Source organism: Gymnoscopelus microlampas, assembly GCF_963454915.1.
Source record: "Gymnoscopelus microlampas genome assembly, chromosome: 1".
Taxonomy (NCBI): domain Eukaryota; kingdom Metazoa; phylum Chordata; class Actinopteri; order Myctophiformes; family Myctophidae; genus Gymnoscopelus; species Gymnoscopelus microlampas.
In genome coordinates, this window is record NC_139962.1 from 34,997,928 (window position 1) to 35,024,324 (window position 26,397).

At 44.0% G+C, this 26,397-nt stretch overlaps 1 protein-coding gene across 1 annotated transcript in view; it reads left to right on the forward strand.

The window, feature by feature from the left end:
• Positions 1-26,397, forward strand: part of ccdc102a (coiled-coil domain containing 102A) — a 96,250-nt gene that overhangs the window by 21,895 nt on the left and 47,958 nt on the right. The window contains exons 3-4 of the mRNA XM_084062153.1: positions 18,173-18,668; positions 20,298-20,717. Coding sequence (XP_083918279.1) covers positions 18,306-18,668; positions 20,298-20,717 — 783 coding nt within the window. The 5' untranslated portion in view covers positions 18,173-18,305. The remainder of the gene's footprint in view (positions 1-18,172; positions 18,669-20,297; positions 20,718-26,397) is intronic.

The window sequence follows — 26,397 nt, forward strand, 5'->3', positions numbered from 1 at the left end:
TGTGTGTGTGTGTGTGTGTGTGTGTGTGTGTGTGTGTGTGTGTGTGTGTGTGTGTGTGTGTGTGTGTGTGTGTGTGTGTGTGTGTGTGTGTGTGTGTGTGTGTGTGGACCACTTGTATTGTTATGTGTTTGTATTGGACGTAGGGTACATATGGGCGAACATAAGTCAAAGTATGGCTTCCATAGCATCGGGTGAGTGAGGACAGATGCACTGTCAAAGAGTTTATTGCACAACGGACTGACTGGCTGTTTTATGAGCCTTAGGATGACAGGGTGTGGGGCCGGGAGGGGCAGCGAGAGGCAAACAGAGTGACAGAAGGGCAGCGAAAGAAGAAAATAAGCGTTGAAATAAACTATAGGGAAGTCACACAAGGAGAGCAGGAGGGGGCAGGAGTTGAGACAAAGTGAAGAGAGAGGTTGGACTGTCAGTGACCGCTGCTGCTGTGCAGTATTTATCTGTCTGGATCTCATACGGTCCGTGAGACACCCAAAGACCTGAAGAAAATAGTAACAACCTTGAGGATAAGACTGAGGGGGACATATTTAAGGTAAGACTTAACCTGAAACTAGTTGAATGTCCTGTAGTCACTCCACTACCAGATAAAGTTTTTCAACGGAGACTTCTAATGGAGACTTAAAGGTGCATCGCTGAGTCGCTAGACATTATTAACAATGTACAATGTCACTGAGAAAGAAACATGCAGGAAGGTGATGGAAGCACATGTTACTGCAGCTGATATAGTTGAGTTGACATCCAAACTTTTACTAACTACCTAGCATCCTATTCTGGAGGTAACATTCAGAGAAAATAGCAGTGCTACAAGCTCACATCGCGTCACATTGCGACACGTTTTGAGCGTGTAGTTCTGCTATTTTTGCCAATGATATTTAGTGCAGAACGAAAACAAGAGGGGCCTAGTATTGAGCCCTTGGGAATCATCATATGGGTACATTAATGTGGGTAAGACCATTCTAAGAGACGGCCCGTACTGTAGTACTTTTTAAAATCTGTATCGGTTTTGGCAGATCCTGAGGAAAATAATTGATGAGTATCGGCCTCAAAAATCCTGATCGGCGCACATGTAATGGCTGCATGTGATGGCCACACCAGCAGCCACACAAAGTCGGTAAAACATGGTTGACACTTGTCTTTTTGGTTTATTAAAGGAGAAATCCGGTCATTTTAAGTGTTATGTTTGATGTGTGTCAAATCACTTACCAACGTATAAATGAAAATCGCGTAAATCCACAGAGCCCCCTATCGACCCCCACCGTTGTCATTGTAGGAGGATATAGAATAGCCCAAATTCGCCTATTTTAACCAATGCAAAGTCTGTTTTTTTGCTTCTAGTACTCATTGTTGAGTCCCATGATAATGTAACAGGCGCTAAAACTCCCGACAAGCTAACGGCTAATAACAGAACGAGCTAATGCTGGTTGCTGGTTTCTCTCCCGACCTGGCAACCTGGGGCTGCCATTCAGAGATAAGCAGCCCCAGCGTTAGCTCGTTTGTTATTAGCCGTTAGCTTGTCGGGAGTTTTAGCGCCTGTTACATTATCATGGGACTCAACAATGAGTACTAGAAGCAAAAAAACAGACTTTGCATTGGTTAAAATAGGCGAATTTGGGCTATTCTATATCCTCCTACAATGACAACGGTGGGGGTCGATAGGGGGCTCTGTGGATTTACGCGATTTTCATTTATACGTTGGTAAGTGATTTGACACACATCAAACATAACACTTAAAATGACCGGATTTCTCCTTTAAGTTTATATTTATTTTCAGCACTACATACTACAAACATAAAGGACTACACACAGAACCGGTTAAACGACATACTGTTTATTGCAAGTTTGATGGGAAAGTTACTGACTGGAATGTACATCCAGTAAATTATCTTTTGTTAGGGTTAAGTTGTTTTATCAGGAGTCATTTACGTAATTAGATTTTAAGTTTATTTGGTTTTCATTGAGTTGTCAGTTCGGATGAGTGCTGGAGTTTATGTGGCTGGTCAAGGAAAGAACGACTAGCTGCTTCAGATCTACTTATAAGGAGCTGATGGCTGATGGGTAATTGGACTGCACCATGTGCCCTTTGCATATGGGGAGGGGCAGGGGTTTATGAGTTTGAATGTATTATTACGATTTTTAAGAAATGTATTTTGTTGTGTGTGTGTGTGTGTGTGTGTGTGTGTGTGTGTGTGTGTGTGTGTGTGTGTGTGTGTGTGTGTGTGTGTGTGTGTGTGTGTGTGTGTGTGTGTGTGTGTGTCCATGTCTCATTTTGGGGAGGTCAGTCGTGCTGTTATGTTCAGTTTTAGTTAGTCCTCATTTGTTTTGGGCCTAGAATTATTGTCTCTCCTATTTTTGGTGGAAAAATGAAAGATAAAAATACATTTAAAGAAACTACACAAGTCTCCTGGTGTCTCTCTTGACGACCAACTCGGTCCCTGACAGCACCCCAATTCTTTTATCTTATTTCACCTTTTGTTCAAGGCACAGAACCTCTGGACTGGATTGAAAATTGCCATAGTGTAGCTTCAGATAAAACTCAGCCACGTACAAGTGGAAAGAGAGACAGACTTTGGTCCTGTTGGGAATGGATCCACCAAAAACAAACAGGTGTTTTTTTCTGTTTTGGTTTCCTGTGGTCATCTGGGCCCAGTGGTGCTATGGCTGCAATCCATTTAGAGTCCCAACCTGTAGTTTAAGAAAACTTGGGGTGAAATGTTCCCATTGTGATTATTGTTAGGCCTGGGCGTGCGTGCGTGCGTGCGTGCGTGCGTGCGTGTGTGTGTGTATGTGTGTGTCTTTTCTAGCATAGCATGTTTGTTCTTGCTCTTACTCAAGTTGCATTCGCTGCTCCTGGATCCAACTCAGCTAAATCTAACACCATCCATCAGCTTAACGATCCACTGATCAATTGTGAATGGTAGCTTGATTACGGAGAATACCCACCTAGAAACATCATTCATTGTGCTAGTTGGCCGAAAGGATGAGATTGGTCAGAAAGACAAGGAGAGAGAGCTAAGCAGTGAGGGATAGTGAGTGAGAGAGACAAAGGGAGAGACATTGGAGAAACAAATGTGTAGACAGAAAGGGTTAGATGGAAACGGGGCAGAAAATGAGAAATGCCAATATACTGTACAAGAGCAGCTGCAGTAGGGCTGAGAAATCAACCGAAAACCAGCGTTTAGATCCTCTCACCGATTTAATCTCGCTCATGTCTGCTCTCTCTCTCTATCTCTGTTTCTTCCTATCCTGTTCCCTTACTGCTCTTTCACAGTTTTTCTTTTTACTTTCCTTCCCTCCTCCCTCTCTCTCTCTCTCTCTCTCTCTCTCTCTCTCTCTTCTCTTTCTCTGTGTCACACAGAGGCACAGACACATGATATGTTAGAGTATTATTGCCCTTTCCACACCCACAGAAGTCATGCCAAGAGTCCAGTGATCAGAGCCTCAACCCCCCCCCCCCATCCCCTTCTCTCTGGATAAATGTTAGGGTCCATATGCCCTATGTCATTTCCGTTTTGGTGTTCCGTTTCTGCCCTGGGAACAGAACAGAACAGAACAGAACAGAACAGAACAGAGCAGGACCCAGGCAGACTTTACACACAGCATGCCTAACAGTGTCTGTTTATCACTAGGGATGCACGCTGATGAAGGCCTGAGGAGCTGAAATGCATCTGTTTGTCAGACTGCTGTGGTAAATTAACCCGGTTAGACCGGGAAAGAATATGTGAAAATGATTTTACATTTCTTTGGCTATTCAAAAATAGCGGATATACAAGCTCATAGCGCGGCACAGAGTGCCGTGCTATGAGCTTGAAGATCTGCTACAAGCTCATAGTAGATCTCATAGTAGATCTATACTATGTTGTTCCAGGGACCCCACCCCCCCGAATATTCAAAAGATTTGCAAAGATTTTCAAAAATATTTTTGAATAGCCCAAAGAAATCTAAAAATGACACGGATACTTTCCCGGTCTTAATGTGTTAAAACACTATAGGGATGTCTCACACAGCTTCCACTGTCAGATATCAGGCCGGTATACTTGACTGAAACAGGATCTCACTATCAGAGAATCTGCCCTGCCCCTGCCTATATAATCTGACACCGGTGGCACGTGGAACATGTAACAAATCAAAGCAAAGTGTCTTTTGAGACTACACCGCCTCTCTAATGGAGAAAAACAAGACTATATGTCGATAATGCTGCCCAGTAACTCAAAGTAACAAACTAACCCGCTATGCCTCATTTGTTCTGTACAAGTACAGGATTGGATGGGTACCACATTTCACATGTCACAGTTTTGATTCGGCTCTCTCTTTATTTTGCTTATTAGAAAACACATTTTTCTATTCAGACACTTTCCACTATTGTCTGCCTTTCATAATTTCAAGAGGGAAAAAACAAACCGTATGTCACTGACTTCACCGTGCGAGAGAGAGGGACTGTAAAATAAAAAACAAAGAAAATCATCACTTTAGTTTACGGCTTCAGCTCACTTCAGCGCTTAATCCTCTGCATAAGGATTTAAAAACACTCTTTCAAAGCTTACAAGAAAGTACCTCTCTGTTGCTTGTAAAATGTTTCTGGGCCTACCTAGGCTCCAATGTAGCCTGACAGCGAGCACATTGCAGGTTCGAGTCCCATACCCGACGATCTTTGCTGCATGTCTCGCCCCATATCTCTCTCCCTGTTTCCTGTCTGTCTCTCCTGAAAACTATAAAGTATAAATAAAGCCCAAAAAGCCCCCCCCCCCCCCCCCCCCTCCAATGACCAAACTTTTCAACACGCTCCTGCCACAAGGAGTCGAAAGGTCAACAAGAACTTAAATATGCTCATTTATTAATCCTATGATGTCGCCTGCCGAAAATAGATGATCACTAGTGGGGAGGGGATTTCTCCAGGACACAGACACAGTGCCAGTTTGACAGTAAGAAATGCATTGTGCTAAATGAAATTGTAAAACCGAACTGCAATTCACAAGTGCGTATTGAACCGTGGGGGGGCAAACCGTATAGTTCAATGTTAAACCGAGAACCGCTGCATGGCTAATTTCAAGTGACACTTTAAAAGGCAAGAACACATAGGATGACCATAATGTCCTCTTTTACCCGGAGATGTCCTCTTTTGGGGGCCTGTCCGTGTGTTTTGCGTGTGTATCTGTGTATCACAGTCACAGACTTACGGCATACATATTTACAATGCACGTTCAATGGTTCGAAACAAACTCTGAGAGGCGGAGTTCCACCCCGAACCCCAGAACATATTATTCAGCGCTCAACTCATGCCCTGCGCTCCCTCGCTCGGCTCGCAGCACTGATCCGAACAAATGCATTGCGTGAGCTCTCCGTGAGTGAATGAAAATGCCGAAACGCAAATGCCATTTCACAGTTGAAATGCAGAAAAAGTACCAGTGTTTTTGTCTTGGTCCAATAGGAAGCAGAGTGTACTGTAAATAAAGGTTCTTTGGACTTGCAAGCCCAAATCAACTCTGCAAAGCACAAGATAAAGATAGCTGTGCGAGGTGAGAGCTCAAAAGTCACACCACTGCATAATTGCTGAGCAGGTAGCTGGCACAAAGTATTGTTTAACTCTCAAAAACTCAACTAGGACATCCACACAAACATGAAGATACGCAAAACTAAAAAGACACATAATGCACACCACATTATGCGCACACGCGCGCGTGCACACACACACACACACACACACACACACACACACACACACACACACACACACACACACACACACACACACACACACACACACACACACACACACACACACACACACACACACACAGAGAGCGAGAGAGGTATGCTACATTTGTCAGAATTGTTCAAAGAATGATGAAAGGAGGGCAGCCTATTGCAAGTTAGCGCAAGCTAACAATGAGTCACAGACTGTTTCACACATTCCAGCATAGTGTATATACACCCACCATCCCTCACCCCTACCTCCTATTCTGTCCCTCTTTCTCTCTCTCCCTTTCATGCACACTCAACTTTCCCTTTCAGCCTCTTCCACTTGTCATCTGTTGCTCTCTGCCTCGAGGAGCTGACTGTAAATCAGATAAACTCTCCCTCTCTCCTTCTGTGTGTGCGTGGCACGTGCGTGGATGCGTGTGTGCATGCATGTGCTTGACACGGCGACGGCGGCAGGCAGATCCTTGGCAGTAAATAACCTCAGAGTATGTGTGAGAGTTTATGACCAGAGGGGAGGCCCTGTCAATGGAACCTCTGCTCTGCCATCTGCTGCCCTCTGAAAGGCACCATCACCCCCCCCCCCCCCCCCCCCCCCCCCCATAGACACACAGACAAAAGATTAACTTTCCCTCCCCCTTCTCTCTCCAGATTCCTCTACCTCTACCTCCTTTATTTAACTATATCTCTTTTATCAGTTAAAAGTGCTTTGCTGGCAATGATAAGTACATTATGTAAATGTCAAATATCATTGTACTCGTGTTTCTGCCTGTCTCTCAGTCTCTCAGACTCTGTCTCTCTCTCTCTCTGCTAGTGTGGTGTGTGTCCTGCATCATGTCCTTGTAACAGAACCAGCTGTGGTGGCTCTCTGCAGCACCTGCTGGCACTTTACTCAACATGCCATTTCACTGCTGAAATGCAGAAAAAGTATTGTGTACAGTACAGCAGCTCAGATTATTGTGGAATGGATGCTTGAATAATGCTGTGTATAGTAAGAGATTTCTCTCTCTCTCTCTCTCTCTCTCTCTCTCTCTTGCTCTCTCTGTCTGTCTCTCTCTCTCTTCTCTCTTCCCTGCTGTGTGTGCATGTACACACTACAGTGGTACACCTGTGCAGGATGCTGCATTGCCCTTCACCGAGGACAGTGGTGGTAACTTGAGAGCCGATAGCACACACTATAGCAACATGCCATCAGCCAGTTTAGCTTGAAGAACTCCTATAGCTCGTGGTCTTCAGGCCCTCATTACGTCGATCACGGCTGCTCTTAATTACATCACTGACTGGATGCTCCTTAAGCCATTCAATCCGGGAACGCATACTGTGTCTTTGTAGAGTTTCTTTTTTAGCTATAACCACTATTTTATACTTTGGGCTATTTTGGGCTAAAATAGCAAGCTCATTGCACGGCACCGAGTGCCGCGCTACGAGCTTGTAGATCTGCTATTTTTGAAAAATGTGTGCAAATCTTTGAATACATATATTTGTTTGAAACAACATTTTTAACTCACATCTTTGCTTCTGGGGGGGTCCCTGGAACAACATATTTTGATGGGGATCGGCGGCCAAAAACGTATAACTTTGGGGTCCTTGACAAGAAAAGGTTTGAGCACCGCTGATTAGCAACAATAGTTTTTCAGAAAGATTGAGACATTTGTTGAGAGATTTTGAGAACGCTTTTAAAAATTAATATTAAAAGATTTGCAAAATTTTTCACAATTTTTTAAAATTAGCAGATCTACAAGCTCAAGCTCTATGAGCTTGTATAGCTGCTATTTTTGAATAGCCAAAGAAATCTAAAATGACACAGATGCGTTCCCGGATTGAATGGGTTAAACATTAACGATTATTCCCTAGGCAGCGTGTCTGTCTGCATGACCACCTGTCTACAGTACCCGCTCTGCCTGTTAGTATGTCTGATAGCTTGGCTCTGGGGGTGCCTGCACCTGCACTTGCACGCCTGCTTTCCAGTCGTTCCTTCTTGTGAACTTTTCCCGCATACCTCCTCATTAGTATTTGTGTCTGCCTGGCTTCAGTGGCTTCTGATCTACATATTTGCCATTCTATCTGTCTTCCTACCTAGAGTAGCTTTCTACACACAACAGCTGCAGATAGTGCCTTTCCTTCTACAATAAACATGTCCAATGTGTGCGATGTATACAGTATGTTCTTTAAATGGGCAGTTCACAAAAAAACGAACAAACATATTTTACCAGGAGTGCTGTCTTTCCATCCGTTTCAGTGTGATTTGCTTGCGTTTTGCCGTACAGATGTCTCCTGTCACCCCCGATACAATGGAGTTCAATGGCATTACACTCAGTTACCCCCCCGTATTCCACCGACCTCATTGTGAATAGTCTCGCATAGCCAGAGATCTCCGCCTACTGATACGTCGGGGGAAATTTAAATTCAGTGCATGGGCTAGAACAGCGGCGAGACAAACCTACGGCCACTGCTTTAACCCATCCAATCTCGGAACGCATCTCTGTCATTTTAGATTTCTTTGGCTATTAGAAAATAGCAGATGTACAAGCTCATAGCACGGCACCAAGTGCCACACTATGAGCTTGTAGATCTGCTATTTTTTAAAGATCATTATAATTTGTGCATATATATATATATATATATATATATATATATATATATATATATATATATATATATATATATATATATATACATACATATTTATTTTTTTTTAAGCGGACGCATGTAACTCAAATCTTTGCTGCTGGGGGTGGGGGGGGCGGGGGGTTCACGATTTTTCAAAAATAGCAGATCTACAAGCTCGTATATCTGCTATTTTTGAATAGCCAAAGAAATCTAAAAATGACACAGATGCGTTCCCGGTCTTAATGGGTTAAAAAATAATCCTCACTTGCCAATATGAAGCACCAGTCAATGCATTTCTTCTCGTTTTTTTCCTGAATTGTTTGCACTCAGTTTTTTTCCATTTATTGAATTTAGATGTCACCGGACACATCAGTATACGCGAGACTACTCTGTGAGTAGTTGCATTGAGAATTGATTTTGACATTTTCTATGCCCACCAACTGTCTCTTTGAAGAAAGCATGTCAGTAGTGGTACCAGCATCTCTCCAAATAATAGCTCCACCTTTCTCTTCTGTTCAGCCCTTTTCTCCCTTTCCTTCAATGTATTAGTCTTCTGCTCCTCCACCTCTTTCTCCTCCAGCACCTCATTCTTCTTCTCTTACACCTCCTTCTTCTCTACCTTCTTTTATTCTTCTTGACAAGACAAGGAGATAATGGGGAAAATATTGATGGTCTCTGTCTGACGACATCGGTGTGTGCCCCGATTTGTAACCGCGTTCAACTTGGCATCCCTATTGCGTGCATCATTAGGTGACCAAACATCTAATTGAATTAGAATTGATGTTCCACTTTGTGACAAAAAGTAGGTACATTAGGTTAGGCATCAGCCGATGCAGTACAAGAACATCAGAAAATCTAATCGGTAGCCTTAGGCTAGGACTCTCCAAAGTCTGTCTGTCTGTCTGTCTGTCTGTCTGTTCACTGCAGTACATGACTGACTGTGTGTAGCATTGACCATGTAAAAGAAATCTGTCTGCTTGTAGTGTAGCATTAACCATCTAAAAGAAAATATGTCCCCATTCAAACCAGACCTCTCATCCTTGGTCATAGCAACACAGCTAGAGGTGTAACAGTGTTACATACTCTGACACTCTCCCCTGCACTGTCACAGCTGGTTAATTCAAATTTCGCCATCCTCTCACATGTGCATGAGCATGTGCACACACACACAGTACGCTTTCTGTCCATTATGGGTGCTACCATGAATGTGGCCTACTGGATTGTTACATAATCGCCAAATCGCAATTATTTGCGATAATCTCAATTTGTTTTGCATAATCGCATGTGTGTTCTGTGCATACCCATGAATATGCAAGCATTTGGAATTTTGGAGGGATGAGTACAGGTGTCAGAGAGTAAGACAAAAAACTAAACTGAGGCTGAATTTGCGGGGAGCCGCAGACAAAACAACCCTATCTGTCTGTAAGCAATAAAGAGCAGCTGTACTTTTCGCCACCTCGCCATTCAGCTCTATTTATTGCCTCTTGTAGCTCATATTATTTGGCTCCCTCAGCTCCCGTTCTCGTGCCTTAACTAGAGCTTGACATTTATGTTCAAGGGTATAACAGTTAGTGGAGGTATACGCAGTTCTCCCAAGTCCATTTCAGAAATATAATATACGCATCTTCCAGAGCGTTTATTCATAGTACACATAGTCTGATTCCCTTTTGCATCTACAATAACGTTTGGAAGCTCATTGTTCGCTCATTGTACAAGCTAAGGACAGACTGTGTATATGATTGTGACAATTAATACTTTGGTGAATAACAGAACATGAAGGATCTGTTTTGCACTAGCTTGTCATTTGTACTAGCTTATGGCAGTTTTTTTTTAAGCTTTTGACAAGACAACATGTGGAAAGGTGTTTAGCTTATTTTCTCAGAGCACTAATTAATCATCAGTTGTTGTAGGTTCACAGTGAGCTGTCTTTGGTACGTGACACTCTGTCTTCCCTAGATATAATCATGTGCCAAGTTTGGTCATCCTAGTCCTAATGTATAGGAGATAATTTGTCCCTAGATATAATCATGTACCAAGTTTGGTCTTCCTAGTCGTAATGTATAGATGATATGTCCCTAGATATAATCATGTACCAAGTTTGGTCATCCTAGTCCTAATGTTTAGGCGTTAATATGTTCGGGCGGACAGAAGGACGACGGGAAGGACGGATGGAGAGCGAACTTATAGTCCCCCCCTGGAGGACTGAAAGGGGACTAATTATGGACTTACTGTAAGTTCCCCTCAGGCTTGGATTTGGCTTGGACTAAATTGGGGGATTTTGGGGTTGGGCCGGCCTCAAAGTAACGTTTGGGCCAAACACATGATCTAAAAGTCTAAATCACAGCACCACATGTAAGCAATAACAAGACCACGCATTACTGCCAACCCTGACCTAGTTTCCAGTTCCAGGTGATAGTCTATTCTAACTCTCTCTACCTGGAGAGAGTTAGACCTGTACCACACAGTGTCGACCCAAAGTCATGTTACAGTATGTGCTCTAGTTACCTCCTCCAACCATTTGGTACATAGAACATATTACCATAACATATAACTATTACCATTGATGTGTTCCGGTTATATATGAAATAGTATTGTTATGTTATCACAGTGCCCTACTTCCACATTCACAGCCACCTACTTTGCTGGGAGACCCGATGAAGCTTATGCTATGGATACCATAGCATAAGCTTCAATCCGTGGTGTGCAGTACGATTCTGTATTGAACAAAGGCGTCATGGATTCCGACATGGATTCATTAATTTCTCCTCCATGTTTGACATGGAAGCACAGTATTATTGTGAATAGAAATAGTCTATTCTCTACTTTTATTTCTCTATGGTTCCATCTAACATTTTAGATGGAACTCAATGGAACTTTAATGATGCTTTCCGCTTCATTAAAATAAATGAGGGCAAAATGAGGCGTGACTTACTTGCTAGGAAGGAGCAAAATAATATCTTCCATGGCTTCTGGAAAGAGGTCAGAGTTATAAAGAACTGTAACACTTCCATACCGACTAATATTGATGGAGTGTTTGGCTCAGTTAAAATTGCTGAGCTGTGGCGACAGCACTATTATGGTCTGTTGAACTGTTAAAAGTAATGTATTTGTGGTTGAATATGTCGTCTTCATTGAGAGCTTGGTGGTTAGGATGGAGGAAGCCCACATGTTATCACAAAGCTAGATGACAACAAGGCATGTTCTATGGATCAAAGGACTGCTGAACATTTAACCACTTTCAACTTGACGTCCCTATTTTGGGCATGTCATTATACAGTAGGCAGACATTTCCAGCCCACAAAAAAGGAACGATCCTTCATACGATGAAGTATACAGGGCCTAAGTGGTCGTCTTGCCATTTGTTTTGCTGGATCTTTAGCCCATGGTGTACCTGTGCCTGTCATTAAGGAGAGGACATTTGGTGTAGAGGGGAAAAGGGAAGGGGCCACGTACAGGCCCCTGGGGGACCCCAGTCTATTAGGTTTAAGTGGTTAAAGATACTGTATGTTCCCAATTCCCAGTATGGTGAAGAATTTGACATCAAATGTAATGCCAAGAAGAGTAAAAAAAAAACAGGAAATTCTGATTTCCTGTTTTTTCCCCCTGAATCATAAAAGTTCTCATGGTGTATATAATGAGATTAAATAACTTGGCCACTGTATCACAGATTATTCAACAGATGACAGATATTTATCAACAATTTCTCATTGTTCAGAACCTTCAGTCCACCCCTGTATACAACTCACTTGTGGCGTACTTAACAGAAAAGCACTAGTATGCAGAGACTTTAAGTGGCATATAACGCAGTTGTTACTTCATGTGCCAAGATCTCACAGTGCTAGTGAGATGTTTGGTAATATTGGAGAACCTACCTCAGACAATCAGAGACAATCAGAGATCTCAGCTTAGTGACACGTCTGGTGACATCAGAATTCAAGGTACGGTTGTTGCTAGAACAGTGGCAAGAGTGGCTGCTAACAATCCTAGGCCCACTGCTTTGGAGAGCAATCATATCACCACCCCAGTATGAAGGCCTGTGCTTAAGACTTTGGATTGGTGCTGCTGCAATGCAGGGTTTTTTCACTCATTAATTATTTCCACACAGAACGAATGCTGTTTGCTTGTCATCATTCTCTAGTTGAACTTGAGCCACTCCATTTGATGTGCTATGGAGTGGATCTCTGAGTCCTGTATAAAGATGAAATGGAATAATATACATTCACTATAACGGTTGAGCTACAGTTTATGCTATCTCAAATCTGCGATGTGGGAGTTTGCTATCTCAGAATATGCTGTTTATATTCCGAGTCTGCTACTACTGCAGTCTGTAGTTGCATGTTTCTGGCTCTCTGCCGTTCTCCCTCCCTGTGCGTAAAGGCAGATGAGATATTATCAAAGGTGTTTTCAGAGAGAGTCACAGTTTGAGATATTCCCTGGGTATGTTTAGTAAACAACTACACAGGAGTATCTTTCAGTCTTTAATCTTCTTAGAAGTCATGTGTTGACATTAGTTTGTGTGTTGGTGTGTATCTCTAGATACCACTCACCCATACATACTGTAGTGTACATAAATACACACACAGATGAAACTGGTTTGGGAGGAATTTTTATTTATTTATAGAAGTGTTTAATTTTGCATAGATCATCCGTAACACCACTGTCTTAGTTGGAAATAATTGTGGGCATCAGCTGTTCATTTAGTCTTTCTCTCTTTCCTCTGGTTTGTAAACCGTTGTGGTTTACAAATGGTTTACAAATGGTGTGCCATGAGAAAATCAATATTTACGATGCAAATTCTAACACCCCAAAAAATATATTTTAGCCACTTTCAATTTGATGTCCCTATTTGGGCATGTCATTTTAGGAAAATTCATTTAATTTTAAATATTTTTTCCACAAATTCTCAAAAATAGCCAATCTACAATATCATTTACAAGCTCATAATGTGTCGTCGCATCATGAAGCGTTGTGAGCTTGTAGATTGGCTCTTTTTGCTATGAATACAGGTGTGCCTTGAGATTTTGACTTGCCTGGTGTGCCCTGGGCACAAACAGTTTGACAACCACTGCATTTGACTCGTACACTTCCATCTCTCTCCCTCTCTGCCGGTCTCTTGTGTCCTCCCATGCCTTGACCCAGATTTAGGACTCGGTTAAATAGGCTGTTGTGTGGGCTGTGTGTGTGTATTGCTGCCAGCTAACTGTCCCTCTGTGTGTGTGTGTGTGTGTGTGTGTGTGTGTGTGTGTGTGTGTGTGTGTGTGTGTGTGTGTGTGTGTGTGTGTGTGTGTGTGTGTGTGTGTGTGTGTGTGTGTGTGTGTGTGTGTGTGAGAGAGAGAGACCGGAGGATGAGCTGTAGGCAGGAATTGGAAGCTGGAAACTCTGTAAATGTCATAGGCGCCTGATTGGCTAAACCCAGTCCATAACTAACCTCACTATGCAGGTCATGTATCCCACAGCCTGGAGTGACAATTGCTCTGCGATTATGAATTTGTTGACCGATTTGAAAAAAAGCTTGGGAATTGAGGTCCTTGGCCTGCTGTCAGCATGCACAAGAAATAGGATACTGATTGTGGCCTAGAGGTATGCTGGATTAGCTGTGGACACACACACACACACACACACACACACACACACACACACACACACACACACACACACACACACACACACACACACACACACATACAGTGGTGGAAAGTAACAAAGTACATTTACTCAATTACTATACTTTACTGTTCAATTTTGAGTTTTTCTGTACGTCTAATGCATTACATCTCAGATGCAAATAGTGTACTTTTTAGCGGTGCCAACCGCTCTACGTTTGACTCTGTCTGCGTGTGTGTCCGTGTGTCCGTGGGTCCGTGGGTCCGTGGGTCCGTGGGTCCGTTTGTGTGAGCACGGGATGAGCACGGCAAAGAAGCAAACAGCTATAACTTCAGTTTGCAGCATGCCACCAAGTCCAAATTTGGTATGTGGACTTAGACCACCAATAGGGACTAGCATGAATTGATGACGTTATCAAAGAGGGGTCCAGGGACCCCCAGCGCCCGTATGAGCACGGGATGAGCACGGGATTTTAAACAGCTATAACTCCAGTTTGCAGCATGCCACCAAGTCCACATTTGGTATGTGAACTTAGACCACCAATAGGCACGAGCATGAATTGATGAAGTTATCAAAGAGGGGTCCAGGGACCCCCAGCGCCCGTATGAGCACGGGATGAGCACAGGATTTTAAACAGCTATAACTCCAGTTTGCAGCATGCCACCAAGTCCACATTTGGTATGTGGACTTAGACCACCAATAGGGACCAGCATGAATTGCTGAAGCCCCGCCCCCTCTGTCTTCCCATTGGCTGGCCTTCAAACAGCCATAACTCAAGTTCGCAGCATGCTATGGAGTACAAATTTTGTACATGGACTAAAGCCAGCAATAGGGACTAACTGTCATTACTTAAGCCCCGCCCCCTCTGTCTGCCCATTGGCTGGGCTTTAAACAGCCATCATTCCAGTTTGCAGCATGCTACCAAGTACAAATTTGGTAAGTGGACTCAGACCACCAATAGGGACGAACTGAAATGAGTTAAGGCCCGCCCCAAAGGCACCGCTTCCTTCACACAGGGTGTGATTTTTTACTTTAAAATAAGGTTAAAGTGGATTTTTATACTATTTGAACTAATTTCCCCTAAAGACCCCTGGGGGTCCCCAGACCCCACTGTGAGAACCACTGTGGTAGATCACACTTTAGGTTTTTATTGACTGACACATATACCTGCTCTCCTTATTCCAGTGCCTCTTTTTCTCATTTTTCTCATTCTGACTTCAGACAGGGAGGAGCCTGGGTTCAGAACCCCCCCCCCCCTCTCTCTCTCTCTCCTTCTCTCTCCCCCTTTCTCTTTCTCTTGCCGTCTTCACGAAATAGGCACTAGGGGGGGATCCCCAAGTGAAACATGTTAAATCAATGAGTCCTTTTCTCGGCCCCATTCCTACAAATCCACTGAGTATTGAGAATGACACACATGCACACACGCGCACGCTGGAACAACCATCACCTCCTCTTTTGTGGTCAAGGTTGTGTGTGTGTGTGTGTGTGTGTGTGTGTGTGTGTGTGTGTGTGTGTGTGTGTGTGTGTGTGTGTGTGTGTGTGTGTGTGTGTGTGTGTGTGTGTGTGTGTGTGTGTGTGTGTGTGTGTGTGTGTGTGTGTGCATGCCTCATTTCAGGTAAGGTAACACACACTCTCTCAGCTGATTACCTGAGGCTCTATTCACCCCTTCTCCCTCTCTCAGCCTCTCGCTACCTCTCTCCTTTTCACTCTTTCAGGAGTGATACCTGAGTCCCTTATCTGAACCGCAGGTTGAAGTGTGTGTGTGTGTGTGTGTGTGTGTGTGTGTGTGTGTGTGTGTGTGTGTGTGTGTGTGTGTGTGTGTGTGTGTGTGTGTGTGTGTGTGTGTGTGTGTGTGTGTGTGTGTGTGTGTGTGTGTGTGTGTGTGTGTGTGTGTGTGTGCGCCCGTACACGCACACACAACTGGAAGAGATTGGTACAAGTCATTATCATCATTATCATTGAAATGTCCCCACATCACACTACAGTATATATAGTACATGAAAAAGAAAATGGCTCGCTGTTAGCATGAGGAGTCATTTGCTATTGCAGGCAATGATGTAATGTTAAAATAAACAGAAGAATTACGGTACAAAAGAGTAAACCGTACACAGTAAAACCGTCAGTGTTCATTTAACCCTGAGAGGGTATAAATGGAAACAAATGGACAATTTCCCCCTAAAATTCAATTATTTTTGTTTTTTTTAGATTTTTTTCGCTTGGCACCTGCCCAACTTTGGGTTTGGATGTGCATGTCCTCCCTCCTTTTCAAAGGTTTACATTGGCTGGACACAGTGGGTAAACGCATGTTTCACAAATAAACACTGACTTCAGGATGGGTTTCACACGCCACTACCTCACCATCTGCAGCTGCATCAGAGAGACATGAGAACCTCTCTCCTAATAATGCACACAACCTGCTCAATTTCCTCTCTCTCTCTCGCTCTCCCTCTCTCTCTCTCTCTCTCTCTCTCTCTCTCTCTCTCTCTCTCTCTCTCTCTCTCTGTCTGTCTTAACCCCAATTTATACTTCAGACCTACAAGCTCACAATGCGCTCTCTGTCTGTCTGTCTGTCTGTCTGTCTGTCTGTGTGTCTCTCTCTCTCTCTCTCTCTCTCTCTCTCTCTCTCTCTCTCTCTCTCTCTCTCTCTCTCTCTCTCTCTCTCTCTCTCTCGTTCCATCCTCTCTCTCTCTCTCTCTCTCTCTCTCTCTCTCTCTCTGTGTGAGTTGTTCCCAGAGCTTTAGGGGCCTCTCTCTGGAACTTCCTCTGCATCCTCTGGAGAGGGACGGAGGTGGGGGTGCTCTGTCTGGAGAGGTAGTGAAGGGGGGGGGAGGGAGGGTGGGAGGGAGAGGAAGCGCTATAAGGAGGTGATGAGGAGACTGTAGCAGGGTAATTGTTAAGGAGCGGAACATGAATGAGGCCTGAACATTTGAGCCCACAGCCATCAGAACCAGGGAAGAACTGCTGAAACCCAAACCCAAGGGGTTAAAGGGAAACTTTACAGATTTTTAAGGGAATCCTCTAGGCTCAGGTAAAGTATCTTCCAACGCCTAGAAGAGAGTGAGCTTTTGAGGCAGTACGCAAGGTGTTGTGTCAGATTTTCACATGTCTTGTAAAAGTGAGGTACCTTGATCTTGAGCTCCAGAAAGCAGGGGAGAGGTGGACTATATGAGTTCCGTACCAGCAGGAGGTACAGTGCACATTTGTCAACAGTTCATAATAACACAGCGGAGAAGACATAATGAGAATGCACCGCGGCCAGATAGCCCACACGCTGTTTCCAACTGAGAAAACAGTTGCTGGCTGGCTCTCCCTCCTCTGGTAGTCTGCTGTTTGTGTGTGAAAGAAGAGGAGGTGCAGACCGGATCTCCAGAGAAACACAGAGAGGAGGAGAGAATGGAGCAGTTGAGAGCTCAGGGAACAAACTAGGAGCTGAGTGGCAGAAAAAGAGAGAGTTGGAGGGGGGGGAAAGGAGAGATTAGGCTAAGCAACGATAAAAAAGCACCACGGCTGTGTTTTACTCATGGCAGTAAAGCCTCTCACAATTTGGCCCAGAAGCTGGGAGAGAGACAAGCGGAGAGAAGAAGAGATGATGACAAATGTGAGCAAACTAGTGTGAGAGGCAGTATGGTGTAGAGTAGGTGTTAGCTTTTCCCACAACGCTTGTTTTTTTCCCCCTCCCGCTGGCCTGGCCTGCTGGAATAATTACAGCTACATGTATTGGTCTATTGGGAGCCAAGGTACCTGCTGTATATAGGCTGCGTTGTGTGTTGTGTTTCCACACTCTCCATTTTCATTCGTGTCTGAGTTTAGCCTTGCACTCTTTAATCTACTTTTTTATTTATTTATTTTTATTCCGTTTCCCTTCTCCTTAAGGGGGAGAGACTAATTCAGACTCAGCCATGTGCAGCGTGCGTGTGTGTGTGTGTGTGTGTGTGTGTGTGTGTGTGTGTGTGTGTGTGTGTGTGTGTGTGCGTGTGCGTGTGCGTGTGCGTGTGCGTGCGTGTGTGTGTGTGTGTGTGTGTGTGTGTGTGCGTGCGCGTGCGTGCGCGCGTGCGTGTGTGTTAGTGACTTGAGACGAGACAAGGGGTTTTCTTTCCCATAGGCAGCACAGTTTTCTGTCTGTGAATGATTACCTTTCACGACCATGTGAACAATGCATCCTTTTTTTCCCTCTGCTTTTCAATGTGACTTTCCGTGCTCTGATGTGGTCGTTCTTCCTGTTGTTGTGCCTCTCTCTCTCTCTCTCCAGGCTGAGCCAACAACAGCGGATGAAGCAGACCATGCCCTCCTGAACGGCGTCCCCCCCCCCCCCTCCACACCAAACCCCCCTCCCCCCACACCCCCCCTTCGTCATTCTCTTCCTCCTCATCCGTTCGTCCGTCATGAACCACACCCCCAGCCCCCACCTCTCCGAGAGCGGCAAGTCCGCCGGAGGAGGCAGCCTGCTGTGTGGCCTGGGCCTGGGGCCCGACAGAGTGATCCGCTCGCCGGACAGCCTCACGCACACGCCCAGCCCCACCGGAGGCACCCCGAGCTCCAGCCCCCCGCTGCTCCTGTCCCCCGGCCTAGGGGGGCTGGGGCTGGTGTCTCTGGGAGCCATAGGGGACCTGGCGGGGGACTGGGAGAGCAGGGAGGAGCTGAGGCTCCGGGAGCTGGAGGAGGCGCGGGCCCGAGCGGCCCAGATGGAGAAGACCATGAGGTGGTGGTCCGACTGCACGGCCAACTGGAGGGAGAAGTGGAGCAAGGTGGGTGGGGCCTCCCTGTGTGCATGCGAATGAAGTGTTACCTTTAACCCATTCAATCCGGGAACGTATCTGTGTCATTTTAGCTATAAGCATTATTCTATACTTTGGCTATTCAAAAATAGCAGATCTACAAGTTCATAGGGCGGCACCGAGTGCCGCCCTATGAACTTGTAGATCTGCTATTTTTGAAAAATCTTGAACATTATTTTGTGCAAATATTAGAATATATATATATTTTTAAAGGGATTTTTTTTACTCAAATCTTTGCTTCTGGGGGTCCCTGGAACAAAATATTTTCAGATGGGGGTCCGTTGTCAATACATTCCAGGGACCCCCAGAAGCAAAGATTTGGGTTACAAATGTTCTCTTTAAAAATATATATGTTCAAAGATTTGCACAAATGTTCATGATTCTTCTCGCGCTATGAGCTTGTATATCTGCTCTTTTTGAATAGCCAACGAAATCTAAAATGAGAGAGATGCGTTCCTGGATTGAATGGGTTTAGGGGAATACAGCCACAGCCAAATATGGAAGGTTAAAGCACAATTGGTGAATGAGGTCCAGTGTTTTGTGAAACCATATGGTCCTCTTTTGGGGTGTTTTGTTTGTCACAGTCCGTGTCCTCTGCATTTATTTACTCATCCTATCAGGGGCAGTGGGTGCTATTAGTACAGCTTCAGGGACACTTGAGCTGATTCCCAGACAGCCTCTCTCTACCCATTCAGCCATGGCCACACTTAATAATAATAGTCTTGGCCTTTATGTTGTCCTTGTTGTACTGGAGAACAGCAAAGTGGCATTGAGATAACAAGCTTTGTATTGAACCATACCATAAGATCACAGACCTGATGTCCCACAGGAGCCAGTGTGTCTCTCTGTAAAACAGTGGTGGAGGATTCACTCACTCAATCACTTATTACTCACTATATCACTTGAAGACAAGTGTCAGATGAATTGTTAAATTCAGATGAATTTAAAGTCTGCTTATGCTAAATGAGTTTGAATATTCGAATAATCTGTGAAAAAAACTTTTGGTCCCCCCCCACTTCAAGGATTTAAATTTGGTCCCCCCCACTTCGGTCATTTAAATGATTATTACACCCACGGCCAGCCGGCAGTCAATACGGTAACCATCTTGATGCATGCTGCACAATGGCTGTGTCCAATCAATAGCAAGGTTATCAATTAGGCTGCACTCAACCATGTCTGAATGAACTCACTTCTGTGTCTCTGTGAGTCATTTTTGTTATATCCTGTTAAATATTAAACATTGCACTTTCTGACACGTTACTTTGAGTAGATATACCACAAGACAGTCTAAATGAAGCAGCATGCATGGTAAGATAACATATTGTGTCTCATGAAAACGTAACATTCTGTCATTGCAAGCACGCTGTGTGTGTGTGTGTGTGTGTGTGTGTGTGTGTGTGTGTGTGTGTGTGTGTGTGTGTGTGTGTGTGTGCGCGAGAGAGAGAAAGAGACTATTTGCAGCACAAATGTAAAGTCAGCTAAATTACTTAATTTGCAATTTAATTGCTTAAAAACAACAATAACAGTAAACATTAGGACTTGTTGGTTCATTGATATCTGCACAGGACCTTGTCATCTGGTGAAAACTGTGCTCCCCAGGTGCGGTCGGAGAGAAACAGAGCACGGGACGAGGTGCGTCAGCTGCGCCAGCGGCTGGACGCCCTGACCAAAGAGCTGACTGGCGTGCGCCGCGAGCGCCAGGAGCTGGCCGCCGAGAACGACACGTTACGGCAGGAGGCGCTCCGTCTCCGCGGCGAAAACTCTGCGGCACCTCCCCCTACTTCCTCCTGCTCTACCATGTCTTCCTCCCCCTCCCATCCCGTGGCCCACCCTCCCCTGCCGCCGGTGTCCGCCTCCTCCCACTCCTCTCCCTCCATGATCCCTCCCTCGTCGCCCTCCTCCTCGTCCACCTCCTCTCAGCCCCAGGCGGGCCGGGTGGGGGAGGGGCTCCCCGGATCCCCAGAACCGGAGCCGGAGCCAGTGAGAGACGTGGACTTGGAGAAACTCGACAGAGAAAAGGTGGGTTCACCACCTAGGAGGATGCTACATAACATTAATAATAAACTATCTATTTGCTGTAGCACCTTTCAAAACAGAGTTACAGTGCAAAGTCCTTTACAGTTAAACAGAATATTAAATAATACAATCATAAACAATATGCAATTATTAGAAAAAGAGCAATAAATAAAGCAGCCGACACAACCTGTGTAGTCTCGCCAAATGATGTCTAGTGACTATTGACTACAGGACAAGAAAAAGTGTGTCAGACATATGATTACGAATGGAAATCCTTTACAGTCCAACCAATCAGAGTTTTCCCTGGACTTTTTTTTTGGCAAAACCCATACATCCTGACTTCTGGATTCAGACCCTCTGTTGTAAGACGCTGTGTCTGACCACGTGAGACTGCAACCAGATCATCAGTTCATTTAAATGATATACACATGCAGGTTTTGAGAAGTGATTTCAAAGACAAACACATTTTGCTACCCTAATATCCTCAGACAGGTTGTTCTGTAGTACGTAGAACATGTCAACCAGCAACACATATCGCTGCTCTCATCACATGTAAATACAGCTATCTTCGCTTTGTACCATTGACAGCTCCATTAGTATTCAGGCGTGAGACGGCGTCGTATAGATTCACTGCCCTGGGGGCCCGCTGTCACCAGCAGGCTCCCTCCTCCCTCCTGTTCCCTCAATATCAATAATTACTGACGGACGGAAATAATATTACCTGGGTCTACAATGGAACATTAAGAGCCTTCATTTTAGACAAGCTTTTTAGTAGACACTTTCAAAGCTTTCATAGAAGACACTATCAGTAGATACATGGTGTATTTATAAATGGTGTTTTTATATAGCGCCTTTATCCAAAGCACTTTAGTATAATGTGCAATACATTCACTCATTCGGAAGCACTTTCACACACCGACAGCGGACTATGCAAACTATGCAAGGTACCAACATGCTTATCAGGGACATTTGGGGTTAAATGTCTTGCTCAAGGACACTTCAACAGTCAGGAGGAAACTTTCTGATTCCTGTGCGTCCACTCCTCCTGAGCCACTGCCGCCCCATAGGTGACCATTCATGAACTATGTACGTTTGCTTTAAAAGAAAAATAACAGTCTCAAAAAGCTAAGATGGAATGAAGCGAGCACTCCGTATGTGTTACTTTTTCATGCATTCAGTCTGTATGAGGTCACTCAATGCCCCCCAGCCCACCCCCTCTGTTCTGGGAAGATGAAACAACCATGTGTACTGCTGTCTGGTGTGACTACATGACGAATGTGACCAGGACCTTGGTGAATGTAGGCCAGCAGAACTAGATACCAGGCGAGACAAAGCATATGGAATGTGTGAGTTGGAATTTGTGTGTGTTTGCGCGCGTGTGTGTGTGTGTGTGTGTGTGTGTGTGTGTGTGTGTGTGTGTGTGTGTGTGTGTGTGTGTGTGTGTGTGTGTGTGTGTGTGTGTGTGTGTGTGTGTGTGTGTGTGTGTGTGTGTGTGTGTGTGTGTGTGTGTGTGTGTGTGTGTGTGTTAGTGCGTGCGTGCGTGCGTCTGTGTGCGCATTCCTGGGTATCTACACCACTAAGTTTTCAGAGGGTCTTCCTTAAATAGAACACCCCTCTACACACACACACACACACACACACACACACACACACACACACACACACACACACACACACACACACACACACACACACACACACACACACACACACACACACATCATTGTCTCTCCCTGGGGGCACAGGGATGCTGCAGTACTTAGTCTCTATCAGCTTGTTCTAGCTAGACCTAGTTAGAATAAAAGCTGCTGCCTCTATCAAAACTCTTCTTTTCTTATTCCTTTTTATGCCTACTGGCACACAAGGCATACATAAAAAGGAGGAGAATTAATTCAGAACGGGAGCATTAAATGCTTTGATGGGAGCCAAATGGCTGCTTGATTTAGTTTTTTTTGGCCCTCTGCAGTTCTGGAAAGGTTTCCTCTTTCAGAGGTTACTGTACATCTATAGGGAGCGTTTTACAAAGAAAATATACGCTCACGTTATTAAAAGACATTTACAGCCTTGCTGTTTATTACTACTACTCCCTATTTTAACTGAAAATCCCAGCTAGTTTATATATAAGCCGCACCCACCAGAAGTTGTAGAAGTAACAGCAGTACTACTTACTTACTGCAGCTGTAGCAGTGACAGCACAGTAGTATTAATGGCACTAGTGGTAATAGCACTGCTAGTATTTGTAGTAGTAGAAGGAGTATCAAAGGTGCTTAGTAAACTCCTTAGTGTTCATTTATCCTTTTGTATCTCTTGAGAGTGTACACATTTAACCACCAATCTCACTCAGTTAAATGAGCACTTAGGATTTTACAGTGAAGTGATACCGGTACCCTCACATTTAAATGAACACTGTGGACTTTTATTGTGTCTAACTGCCAATCGGTTGACCTGCTGCTCCCGCAGTGAGTTCTGGTCACACTGCCTCTGACCAGAACTGCAACCAGCACAAGTGTCTGTTTTTAGGAAGGGCGTGCCTCCTTGTATTTCTTGGCAAGGAGCATTCTGCATAACTGTTTCAACACACACACACACACACACACACACACACACACACACACACACACACACACACACACACACACACACACACACGCACACACGTGCACGTGCACACACAGGAACAATTACATGTACACGTATGCCTGTTGAAGGAAGGGTGCAGATGGGTGCACGCATGCACGCACACACAGACAAACACACTAACCTCATAATGAGGAGGTTGCGTTCAAACTGCAGCGAATACAGATCGGCGTCATTGTCTATCAGGCTTGACCTTCAGTCAGTTCAGACTGGGTTTCCATGGTAACACACTCACTCACATACAGGTTCACACACATACGCTCGCTCGCACACACACACACACACACACACACACACACACACACACACACACACACACACACACACACACACACACACACACACACACACACACACACACCCTCACACAGACATTGGCTGTACTGCTTGAATTCGAGCATGATGATTGTATCCAGTAGAGGTGGTCTTGCAGGGGCTGCTAAATGTTCACATAAATGCACTCTACAGTATAGTACCATTTCCTGCCTCACTCCATTGTTCTTGTTCGCTCTCTCTCTCTCTCTCTCTCTCTCTCTCTCTCTCTCTCTCTCTCTCTCTCTCTCTCAGTGACCCATTCACTCACCCCCCCCCCTCTCTCTCTCTCTCTCTCTCTCTCTCTCTCTCTCTCTCTCTCTCTCTCTCTCTCTCTCTCTCTCTCTCTCTCTCTCAGTCACTCATTCAGTCACTCTATTTATTTCTCTCTCTCTCAGTCACCCATTCACTCTCTCTCTCTCTCTCTCTCTCTCTCTCTCTCTCTTCTCTCTCTCTCTCTCTCTCTCTCTCTCTCTCTCTCTCTCTCTCTCTCTCTCACAGACACACACAAAGGCACATGCTGAGTACTTCCACATGTGGCTGACTATGCTTTATCTGATACTAGACATAATATATTTCATGCTGGGTCCCCCTGCTGGGGAATCCTTAGAATGACGACATCTGTTTTTCCAGTCTGTGATTCCACTTTAGCTTCAAGGCCTCTGAACGCAAACAGTTATAATTACCTGACCAGGCACCAATATTTAATGTACCTTAACCCCCTACTGTGAAGGGTCATTGGCACACATGACAAGTTAATAATGTTGTGGGCATATATGCGAAAGGTTCAAAAAAAGAACTTGTTCTCCCATTTCTGAAAGTGTAATTAATGGACAAGGTAGCATCTGATTAAATACAGTATGCTGTTCTGTGTTCTCAACGTTTGTAATCTAGTTCAGTGGTTCTCAAAGTGGGGTCCGGGGCCCCCAGGGGTCCTTGAGTGGGTTCCAGGGGGTCCCCAGCCAAATGATTGATAGTTAGGAACCAAATGGACACTTACAGGTCTGTAACTCCGAGAGTGTACCAATGGAACTAATGTAAACTTGGGTCCCAGAGCAAAAAGGGGGGGAAAGGCCATTAAATGGGGGTCTGTTGGTCTAATGCATATCAAATTGGCGATCCTTGAAATTAAAACGGTTGAGAATCACAGTTTTAGACTTTTAGAGAGTTTTAGAGAGTTACGCATAGAGGCCACACTTTCATTCATTGACTCTGGGTACAGATCTGACACAGTGTCCGTTTCTTTCTTTAAACTATACTGCCATTAAGATTAACCTTCCTGTAGAGGTCATTGTTGTTAATCTAAAATTTGTAATCACCATGCATAACCCATTAACTCATTGAGTGCCAGAATTTTTTATTTTATTTAAACGTTTGGCAATTCTGGCACTCAATTTTACTACCTATGAGTATGTAAAAGAACAGAAACGAATAAACAAAAAATATTTAAAAATGATGTTGTCCCAGTGCCAGAGTTTTTTTCACAGAAAACAAAAAGTGCTTAGGAAGCGAGATACAGCCTTTTTCAGTTCTAAGTTAAACAAGGAGTGGATGGAGCTGCACACCTTCAGATGATGATATCTTGGGTTCTGAACATGTTTTTCAAAAAAAAAAAAAAAAAAAAAAAAAAAAAAATTTTGTTTACTTATGCTAATTTTTCAAAAACACGTGAAACACGTTAATGGCACGTTGAGCCATAGCGCTAAAAACACGTGAAACACGTTAATGGCACTCAGTGAGTTAAGACCGGGAAAGCATCTTTGTCATTTTTAAGATTTCTTTGAGCTATTCAGAAATAGCAGATATACAAGCTCATAGCGTGGCACCGAGTGCCACGCTATGAGCTTGTAGATCTGTTTTTTTTAATTAAGTGAAAATGTGTGCAAATCTTTGAATATATATATATTTTTTAAAGTGAACATTTTTAACTCTGTTACAACTTCTGGGGGTCCCTGGAACAAAATATTTTCAGATGGGGGTCCACTGCCGAATATTATTATTTTTTTAATTTAGAAGACATTTGTAGAATCCCCAGAAGCAAAGATTTTAGTTACAAATGTTCGCTTTAAAAATATATATATTCAAAGATTTGCACACATTTTCCACGATTTTTCCCCCCAAAAATAGCAGATCTACAAGCTCATAGCGCGCCACTCGGTGCCGCACTATGAGCTTGTATATCTGCTATTTTTCTAAAAATCTAAAAATAACAGAGATGCATTGACGGTTTGAATGGGTTAAGCAGGGAAAATAAGGCCACACTCTCAGTGTGTTAGATTCATTCTACTGCACGATTGAATTCTGCCATAGAATGACTTTGTATAACCCTATTTAAATTAACAGCTGTTCCACAAATTAAGTTTCGGTCATATAGTACAGTGTTTGACCTAGGTTACAGGCAGTGGTGGAAAGTAACTAAAACATGTACTCAAGTACTGTACTTAAGTACAAGTTTGAGGTATTTTTACTTTACTGGAGTATTTCCAATGTTCAATACTTTTAAAATTTCTACTCCACTTTCTACTCCACTACATCTTTCTCAGAGACAAATATTTTACTTTTTACTCCACTAAAATGATTTGAAGACTTTAGTTACTGGTTACTTTGTAGATTTGGATTATTATTACAAAACGTGCGTTAACCACTTTAGCCTTATATATACTGTACTTCGGCTATTTGAAAATAGCCGATCTACAAGCTCACAACGTGTCGCGATGTGACACACTGTGAGCGT